Source organism: Trachypithecus francoisi, unplaced genomic scaffold, assembly GCF_009764315.1.
Source record: "Trachypithecus francoisi isolate TF-2019V2 unplaced genomic scaffold, Tfra_2.0 Lachesis_group10, whole genome shotgun sequence".
Lineage (NCBI taxonomy): Eukaryota > Metazoa > Chordata > Mammalia > Primates > Cercopithecidae > Trachypithecus > Trachypithecus francoisi.
Window position 1 is genome coordinate 1,111,280 of NW_022681455.1, and position 9,966 is coordinate 1,121,245.

At 50.6% G+C, this 9,966-nt stretch overlaps 1 protein-coding gene across 1 annotated transcript; it reads left to right on the plus strand.

The window, feature by feature from the left end:
* The first annotated feature begins 6,851 nt into the window (after positions 1–6,851).
* FOXQ1 (forkhead box Q1) lies at positions 6,852–9,506 on the plus strand. The gene has a single exon (XM_033216038.1). It carries the CDS (start codon positions 7,453–7,455, stop codon positions 8,668–8,670), a length of 1,218 nt encoding a protein of 405 aa, XP_033071929.1. The 5' UTR covers positions 6,852–7,452; the 3' UTR covers positions 8,671–9,506.
* Positions 9,507–9,966: the final 460 nt, after the last annotated feature.

Below are 9,966 nucleotides of genomic sequence, written 5' to 3' on the forward strand. Positions count from 1 at the left end.
TTAAATAGAAACATGTTATGGGCTGAGTTGTGTCCTCTCAAAATGTATATGTTGAAGTCCTAATCCCTAGTACCTCAGTGCTGTATTGGATTGGAGATAAGGTCTTTAAAGAAATAATGAAATTAAAATGAGGGGTCTTTAGGGTGGGCCTCAATCCAATCTGACTGCTGGCCTTATAAGAAAAGGAAATGTGGATACACAGAGAGACACCAGAGGTGCACATGCACAGAGGGAAGACTGTGTGAGGACAGTCAGCCAAGGAAAGAGATCCCAGATGAATCCAGCCCTGCCAACACATTGATCTTGGGCTTTCAGCCTCCAGAACTGCAAGAAAATAAATTTCAGTTGGTTAAGCTACCCAGTCTGTGATATTTTGTTTGGCAGCCCTAGCAAACTAATACAAAGGGTAATTTTAAAAGTTTTTATCAAATGGTTACTTATAGGGTGGAGGAAGGAACAAGTTGGAAAAATACGGATAAAAACTAAATTTCCCTGAATATGCTTCAGGTTATAACTTTGACTTTAAAACCAGGTCAATATTCAAGCCAGGCACATACCTGTCGTCCCAGCTACTCGAGAGGCTGAGGTGGAAGGATAGCCTGAACCTAGAAGTTTGAGACCAGCCTGGGCAACAAAGAGAGATCCTGTCTCTTAAGAAAAAAAAAGTCAATATTACTTACTCGTTAAACAAATTAAGGAAATAAAAAATGAAATGGACCAGATGATGCTAACTAAAGGCTATAGTTTAAATGTGCTCCCAAAGTTTTTGTCTTGAAAACTTAATTGCCATTGTAAATACTGTTAAGAGGTGGGGTCTTTAAGAAGTAAGTAGATCATGAGGGCTCTGCCTTGATGAATGAATTAATGCTGTTATTGTGAGAATGGGGTTCCCGATAATTTTAGCCCCCTTCTTCCCTCCCTCCTTGTGCTCACTTCCACCTTCTACCCTTCCATCATGGAATGACTGTTGCCAGATGCTAATGTCATGTACCTGGACTTCCCAGTCTCCGGAACTGTAAGAAATAAATGTCTTTTCTTTATCAGTTACTCAGTCTTAGGTATTCTGTTACAGCAGCAAAAAGTGGACTAAGACACTGAATATCAAGTTGATGACTTAATCGCTAGAGAACAATTATCTCAAGTTACTTTAAAATTTGGCAATTTGACTGAAACAAAGCCCACAAGTAAAATTCAAACTTTCAGTTATCACATTGTTAGTAACAAAACAGGAATTGAGATTCTGAAATAAGAATAGAAAGATTGAGATACACATGCACACACACACACACACACAGGAATGATAAAGCAAATAAGTAATGACATTGATGTGATTGATATTCAGCATAGAGACACAAATCAAAAAATGTCCTAGAAACAATCAACAACCCCAGGATCAGTGAACACTATTCTCAATGAACACTACTTATTAGGCCATTCTCTTTACTTTTATACATACTTGAAATCTTGCCTAATAAAAACTATATAGATGGATGAATGAATAGATAGATAGATAGATAGATAGATAGATAGATAGATAGACAGACAGATAGGCAGAGAGATAGATACATAGATAGATAGAGAGATAGATAGGCAGGTAGATAGAGAGAGAGAGAGAGAGAGATAGATAGGCAGAGAGATAGGCCGATAGATGATTGATAGATAGATAGAGAGATAGATAGGCAGGTAGATAGAGAGAGAGAGAGATAGATAGGCAGATAGATAGATAGATAGACAGACAGACAGACAGATATTCTCCTCACATTGTTCCTTCATGATTTACTAGCACGGATTTTACTCTGAGTAACTGTGTACGAAACTCCTGCTCAAATTTTGAATAAGGGGCTCGCTCACAATTGAAGCAAAGGGTTCTGACTTTTCTTTTTATTTCCGGAACACCGACTAGGTATTGGCCACAGACTAGGATTAAATGACCGACCCCAAGAAATTTCTCATTCCTCCAGGAACCATTTTTCACTTTTCCAAATTTTACCCAGAAAGTTTACGTCGGTGATTAATGCTGAAGAATTTGCCTATCTGGGCTTACAAAGATAGTATACCCCTTGAAAATAAGTTTCCAAGTATGAAACGGAATGAGAGACATAAACACCATTTAATAAGGGCCTAGAACCTAGTAGTTCAGTTTTTAAAATCCATACAACTGCTATTTTTCTAGATTAAAAAAAGGTGAGGTCTGGTAACTTTCCTGGTAGAGCAGAGATACAAACCCAAGGTTATCTGTCTCCAAAGCCCACACCTACCTAGAGTGGCAATGCCTTCTCTGGAATTAAATGGGAGAGTTCACCGCCCCCCCTCTTCCACTCCAAATGCATAAACCTAGACTGTGCGTAAACCAGGTTTGAGGGACTACTGGCCAAGACAAGGGACATAGACCCTTCCCCAGCTCCATGGGAAGCCGTGCAAAGACTCTGTTTTGTTTGTACATCTTAATATTCGTGTAACCAAACTGGATCTCATTTGGCACTTGCCCCTCTTTGGCCCGGATTTGTGTGACAGCGTGGTGATGGAGCTCCCCCAAGGATGTGAGTCAGTTCTCTTCATAGAAAGACAGTCTCTTTCTTTGATACATACCAGGAAAGGTCTGATTTCTAATTTATTGTGGCTGGTTACAGCCTCAAAGTTAAAAAGAGAGGACTGGATCACTCATTGCAAACAGAAGTTAAATCTCCTTGTTCTGCTTGTAAAACTCAAAATTTAAAGAACTTTGGGTAATAGAAAAACAGGACTAAATCTAGACAATGAGGGTTCCTAAGATCTAGCTAGTTCTGAAGAATGGACTCCATGATCTCACTATCTAAGCTGTCACCTTGTAACAAATCAGCCCTTCCTACGTGGGAATTTTCACACACGGTGCTAGAGTGTGCAGGATTTTGTCTCTGAGTGGCAGAATCAGGCAGCATTCTCAGTGACCTCTAACCTTTGTCGTACTGTAGATGATCTCGCTTTGTATCTGCACATCTTTGCTCCTCCTTATATCCTTCTTTTTTCTCTTTTCCACCATTATCAGGCCTACCTCCCTGCCTCTCTCCACTCCCCAGGACCCACCACCCAATAACTACTTAATTCAATGGGTACCCAGTGGCTTTCTCGCTGCTTATAATCCCTGAGCTTTCAAAAGAAAACTTCAGGCACAGCCCTCGGATTTGTATCTGGTCAGTAATGCCCAGCCAAAGCCTGGGACTCTTGGATTAAACCATGCCCATCGCTCAGGAAACCAAATGGAGACTGTTCAAACAAACATGGAAAATGTACAAACAAATGAGCCTGACCCTATTAAAACATTTTTGGAAAGAAGTAAAAATATAGATCTGTAAAAATGCCTAAGTTTTCTCTGTCTACTCCCACACCCACCTTCAATCTCTGCAGGATTTTTCCAGGGTTCAGCATCTACCAAAAGAATCAAACAGACCATGAAATGGACTAGAACAGAGTTTGACAAAGCACTCCTTTTCTTCCCATGCATTTTCACCAAGAGGAAAGGTAAAGAGGGAGCTGGGCTTTATCGCTGTAGAGGCCCTTCACTGCCACCTGACCTGGAGGCCCAAGTCAAGGCCCTCTCCATGCCGCAAGGGAGACTCTGCAAGGACTCAAAGCCATGCATTTTGCCCTGGGACTCTCACCATTAGCCTGGTCTCTATGCCTAAGGCTCTTCAATTCTTCACAGCATTATACTGTAGATTTATCCAGAGTCCCAGGTCCCCATGGGAAGGCAATCTGAAGTTTACCCTCTCTTCAGATCCAGAGGTTAACATGACAAGAAAGTCAAAGCTGTTTCCAGGTTGCTGGGTGGATGTGATCCAGATGGTTCTGGAGTCCCTTTGGGCTGCGAGCCTGCGCGATCTTCTAATGCATAGGGCATGTCATCAATTTTTCCACAGGGAGTCACCTTAGGTATTTTAGGAATTAAATTATTTTCTTTCCAAGATTAGTGTTTAAGAACTGGGTCAGTGAAGCACTATCAAATTATGGAAAGCATTAAATTTGCAGATCGTTTCCATAGTTAATTCAGTTCGTTCTTGGCACCTGGAGATACATGCACTATCTTCCTTTGCCTAAAATCACCACTTCAGGGACGTCATGAGATCATGGAAATATGAACTTATCCTTTGTCATAGTTTATTCACTTATCTCCACGGAAATTAAAGGGCAAGGGGGGAAATGAGCTAAGTGGTGTTTCTTACCTGCAAGTGTTTGGTCAAGCTCCACCTGCAGGCACCTCTTATTAACCCATCAATGTACTCCCCGAGGAATGGGAATTAAGGGGCAGAAATATCTGAGCACTTCTGGGAAACTTCAAAAAATGCACGTGACTTTTGGCAGCATCTGTACTGAGCCTTGAGGATGTTGTGGACAGACATGCCCTTCTCCATACATTCCTGGTTTCTCCGATAGCTGCAAAAGGTGAATGACTTCCCGGTTGTAAAACAACAGATAAATGGATACTGACATCAACCACAAATGGAAAAAGCAGTTTTACTTGTGGTTTTAACAGAAGACAATCATTTTATCCTCAGCAAATGGCACATTCATGTGGCAAGGACAGGGGAATACAGCCATGAAGAAAAAAAGAAAGAAAACCCTGCTCTAGTGGAGCTTCCATTCTAGCTGAGGTAGGCTTTTTTTGTTTGTTTGGTTTTGTTTTGTTTTAATCCTATCCAGGTGGTCCACGGCCTGCCACGCCGTCTTCCTTCTCAAAGTCCACTTAGGTGGCTGCAAGCAACCTCTCACCTGCCCATTCCCTAAGCCACTCTAAAAATAGAAAAAGGTTTCCAGCTGAGAATTCACCCAGCTCCACCTCATTCCCTTGCCTCCAACCTTTTCAGGCTCCAAACTTGCAGACAGCAGCCCACAGGGTAGGCATAATAAGTGGGGCAGGTCCTTTCCCCAAATGAAATCAGGGTAAGGAGAGGGTCCCCTGCAGCTGGGGAGGGGAGGAGGTTGGGTAAGAAAGGGGGAAAGTGGGACATGGAGGTGGGGTGAGACACCGTCCCTGGAGGCGACCAACATTCCTTGGTGGCAGGACACCTTGGCCCTGGAGTCTCAAAGAGGCCTCCCTTGGACTCTGTAGGGACCACAGGTCCCACCTCAACCCTCCGTGGGTTTACCTTCCCCATCAAATAGTCATGTGCCCTCCTGCCCTGCCCAACCCCAGCGTTCAAGAGAGAATAATATTCATTACGAATGCCTTTTATCCCTGGCCAAATCCAAGCCTCTTTACCTGGAGATATATATATATATATATAGTCCCATCCCACTTCCCTCTAGGTCTAGGGAACCATCAACTCCAAGGCTAGAGCTGAGCAGACCCCTCCAGAAAGGCTCATCTCCCAAAAAGAAGCCATTCCCCACCTGGCTCCCGAAGCGCATACTTAATAAAGTCAGTCTAATCTCCGAACGCGATCCTTCCCCAAGTACAAAAATAGCAGAGCTGTGGATGAAGCTGTCATGTTGCCCGCCCCATTGTGAATGCCTTCAAAACTCCCTGAATAAAGATAAGAAAGGATTGTGTACGTTTTCAACACAAATGGTGGAAAGTAATAAAATAAACATCAAAGGTGAGCTCCCACCTACTCGAGGCTCCGTCGCTTTTTGTGCAACAAAGGCAGGAAAAAGGAGGAAACTCGGCGTGGCAGGGCAGCGGGCTGGAAGTGCACCTTCCCGGGGCCGGGGCGCCCGCTCCCTGGACTAATGACGCTGCGGGGATCACGCCCCGGGCGCCCTGGGGCGGGGAACGGATCCCCCCTTTCGAGATGGTCCGACACTGGTGCCAGTGAGGTCACAGCAAAAGTCCCAATGGAATATTGGAAAGAAATGGCCGTGACCCGGTTGTGTTCTTGCCCCCGCCCACGGGAACGCGCCCTCCCCGTCGTTCCTGTTGACTGTTAGATCCCGGGAACCAAGCGGCTGAGCTCGGCGGCGTCTGAGGCTTCCGCAGGGACACAAGTGCAGGCAGAGCCCGGCACCCTGCGCCAGACACAGCCGCCCCAGGGGAAGAGGAGGACGCTGCTGTCCTCCCCCAGGAGTCACCAGCCAGGTAAAGAAAAAGGTAAAGACAGACAAAAGTGAAAGTCGGAGCCCATTTAGTGAGCAAGAGTCAAGGTCATCCAAAAAGGCGCATACAATTGCAAGCCCAAGCGTGTATTCATTAAAACAAGAGGAAAAGACAAGATGGTCCTTGAAAGGAGCTGATAGGAAGGGGCACAGCACAAGGCTCCCGAAAGAGGTCACTGCAAAGCGTCCTGTGCACTTTCTGTTCAGCACCTCTGCAGTGACGACAGGGGTTTGCTTTCGTAATTAGCATGATTTTCACTACTACAGAAGCACAGAGGCCGCATGCAGCTTAGGCCCAGCAAAGTCCCTGCTCCCCTGGACCCAGCCCCTTCAGGTGTCCCCCTGGGGGAACTGTAGCGTGTCTCCCCAACCGGGCGCACTCGCCTAAATTGCGTCTCCGAACTCCAGGGCGCAGGGAGCCCTCGCGGGCTGCCCGGGGCTGGGGTCCAACACCTCAGCAGAGGAGCCGGCGGGCGGGGCGGCCCCGCGCGCGCACACACGCATACTCACAGACACGCGCAAACCCACAGCGGCGCGCGCGCTCCCCAGTGGCGGGAGGAGGAAGGCGGGGCCGGCAAACCCAAAACAAACAACCTGCGCCAGCGACTTTGCCGCCGCGCTGCAGTGTGGCCTCCTCCTGGTGCGCGCCCGGTGGGGAGCTGGGGAGCCGCCGCCACCTCGGCCACCTCGTTCCCCCACCCCTTGCAGTCCGCGACCAGGCCCCGCCCCCGCGGAGCCGCCGCAGAGTTATATTGGGCCGGCCCGAAGGTGGAGGCGAGACGCAGCCGCGGCAGGCCAGCGGGGAGATGCTGCCCCGGAGGCTGGGGGCGGGAAGGCGGCTGCGGGCGCAGCGGCCTCGGGGACTCGCCTCCGCGGGTGCTCAAGGCTGAAGGCGCCGGAGCCTCCCCCACGGTGGCACGCACAGCGTCCAGCACCATTTCCGTGCCCCGAAGACGCCCACACGGGACCTGGGACCGCCAGTGAAGAACCCCTCCTGGACTCTTCAACCAGCAGCAGATGCGCACGCTGCTTCTCTCCCGCAGGAAAGCCTTCTAAGCCCGGCGCGCCCGGGCACCCGAGGGTGGAACCGCGGCCCCTGCACACACTCACCCCAAAGTCTCAACCTCAAACCGAAGGCGACATCCACCCAACTCCTCCCTCTCCGCCCCTTAGTCCACCCAACACTCACAACCCCTCCAAAGAAAAAGCCCAGCGGAAGAGGACTCCGGAAAAGTGACTGTCTCGGAAGACCAGGGTAGAGCTCCCGGGAGAAAAAGGCGAAGATCCCCGGCCCCGGATCGCCATCCCCTTCCCTGGCACCAGCTTCCCTAGACTGCGCGAAAGAAGAGGGTACGACGCCGGGGAGGGACTGGGTGCGCGGGCATGAAGTTGGAGGTGTTCGCCCCTCGCGCGGCCCACGGGGACAAGCAGGGCAGTGACCTGGAGGGTGCGGGCGGCAGCGACGCGCCGTCCCCGCTGTCGGCGGTGGGAGACGACTCCCTGGGCTCGGATGGGGACTGCGCGGCCAACAGCCCAGCCGCGGGCGGCGGCGCCAGAGATCCGCCGGGCGACGGCGAACAGAGCGCGGGCGGCGGGCCAGGCGCGGAGGAGGAGATCCCGGCAGCAGCGGCTGCAGCGGCGGTGGCGGAGGGCGCGGAGGCCGGGGCGGCGGGGCCGGGCGCGGGGAGCGGCGAGGGCGCACGCAGCAAGCCGTATACGCGGCGGCCCAAGCCCCCCTACTCGTACATCGCGCTCATCGCCATGGCCATCCGCGACTCGGCGGGCGGGCGCTTGACGCTGGCGGAGATCAACGAGTACCTCATGGGCAAGTTCCCCTTTTTCCGCGGCAGCTACACGGGCTGGCGCAACTCCGTGCGCCACAACCTTTCGCTCAACGACTGCTTCGTCAAGGTGCTGCGCGACCCCTCGCGGCCCTGGGGCAAGGACAACTACTGGATGCTCAACCCCAACAGCGAGTACACCTTCGCCGACGGGGTCTTCCGCCGCCGCCGCAAGCGCCTCAGCCACCGCGCGCCGGGCCCCGCGCCCGGGCTGCGGCCCCAGGAGGCCCCGGGCCTCCCCGCCGCCCCGCCGCCCGCGCCGGCCGCCCCGGCCTCGCCCCGCACGCGCTCGCCCCGCACGCGCTCGCCCGCCCGCCGGGAGGAGCGCGCCAGCCCCGCGGGCAAGTTCTCCAGCTCCTTCGCCATCGACAGCATCCTCAGCAAGCCCTTCCGCAGCCGCCGCCTCAGGGACACGGCCCCCGGGACACCGCTTCAGTGGGGCGCTGCGCCCTGCCCGCCGCTGCCCGCGTTCCCCGCGCTCCTCCCCGCGCCGCCCGGCAGGGCCCTGTTGCCGCTCTGCGCGTACGGGGCGGGCGAGCCGGCGCTGCTGGGCGCGCGCGGGGCCGAGGTGCCGCCGGCCGCGCCCCCCCTCCTGCTCGCACCCCTCGCGGCCGCCGCCCCCGCCAAGCCACTCCGAGGCCCGGCGGCCGGCGGCGCGCACCTGTACTGCCCCCTGCGGCTGCCCGCGGCCCTGCAGGCTGCCTCGGTCCGCCGCCCGGGCCCGCAGCTGCCGTACCCGGTGGAGACGCTCCTAGCCTGAGCCGCGCCGCGGGGCTCAGGAACGCCGAGTGCGCGCCGTCGGGGAGGCGGGAACGCGGGCCCGTGGACTTTGCACTTTGAATCCAGAGGAAAATGAATTTTAAAAATCTCCATCAAACGTGCCTTAAAGCTAAAGCATTTTGACAGGAGTATTTGAACTTAGTCCAGGCTACTTTCCTTTGTCTTTTATAACTTTACAGAGGACCAAAGCAATTCTTGTGTCAGTTTCTTTGCGAACCTGTCCCTCCTTCCCTTCATAAGGACTTTTTTAACGCCCAGGCTTCCTCTTATTCCTACTGTTTTTGTCGCACCTTCCATTGATTTATGTCCCTCCTTTCCCCTCTAAGTACATCAGGGAACCTTTCCACACTATAAATGATATGACTACTGTTTGGGGTTTCTGAGCCCTCATCCGTGTACGTATGTGGCGTTTCCAAGTATGACTGAGTGTGAGAGACGTGTCAGAGACTCTTCAGTCATTTCTTGCTATTGACCAATGCTTCACTGTGCCAAAAGAGAAAAAAAAAAAAAGGTTGGGTTTTGTAATTAAATTATTTATATATTTTTGAAACCTGAATTGAAAATGTTGCAGGCAACGGGCTACAGCTTTATTAGTGGTTCTCTAACTGTGGTCTCCTTGGGCCAAGCAATTTCTTTAAAGAAAAAGTTGATTATGTATGTGGGGTGCCAGGACCACTGCCACTTGAAAGCAAGTGTGATTTTTATTTTTAATATTATTTTATTTGTGTCTCTGTACATATTCATGTATAAATTTTATGAAACCCAAGCATAGTGCTTATTTTTTAATAAAACTCACAACTGACTTAACACATTGTGGTGATGGGTTGGAAGTGGAGAGATTTTTATGTCTGTCCCCCATCCCCCCAAAAATTGGACTCAGGTTTCGGTCTCAAGAAACTTCCTTTGGAGATCAAAGTATTTTCCTGAATAATTCGATAAAGGTATTATAGAATGGGCTTGCACATTTCCTTATGAGATACATTGCTAAACAAATTTCCAGATAGAACTTCCATTCATGGGCTTTTTAAAACTTGAAGACCAATTACTCCTCTAATTAGTCACCTAAGCATTTCCAGAACAAATGAGAGGGAAGTGTCCCTCTCTCCCCCAAGAATCCTTCAGCAGGCAAGTTGAGCTCTTAACAAGCCTAGAGTCAAATAGATATTTTCAGGTAAATTGGTTCTGATTTGGGGCTTAAAAAGTTGGAAACTTAATTTTGTCATAAAACTGTCTTAACACATCAAAGGTGTCTTCAGGGCAATTTCAAGAGCAATTT

Excerpts from the sequence above, each read along its gene's own strand:
- FOXQ1 (XM_033216038.1), top strand. The coding sequence starts at position 7,453 with ATGAAGTTGGAGGTGTTCGCCCCTCGCGCGGCCCACGGGGACAAGCAG.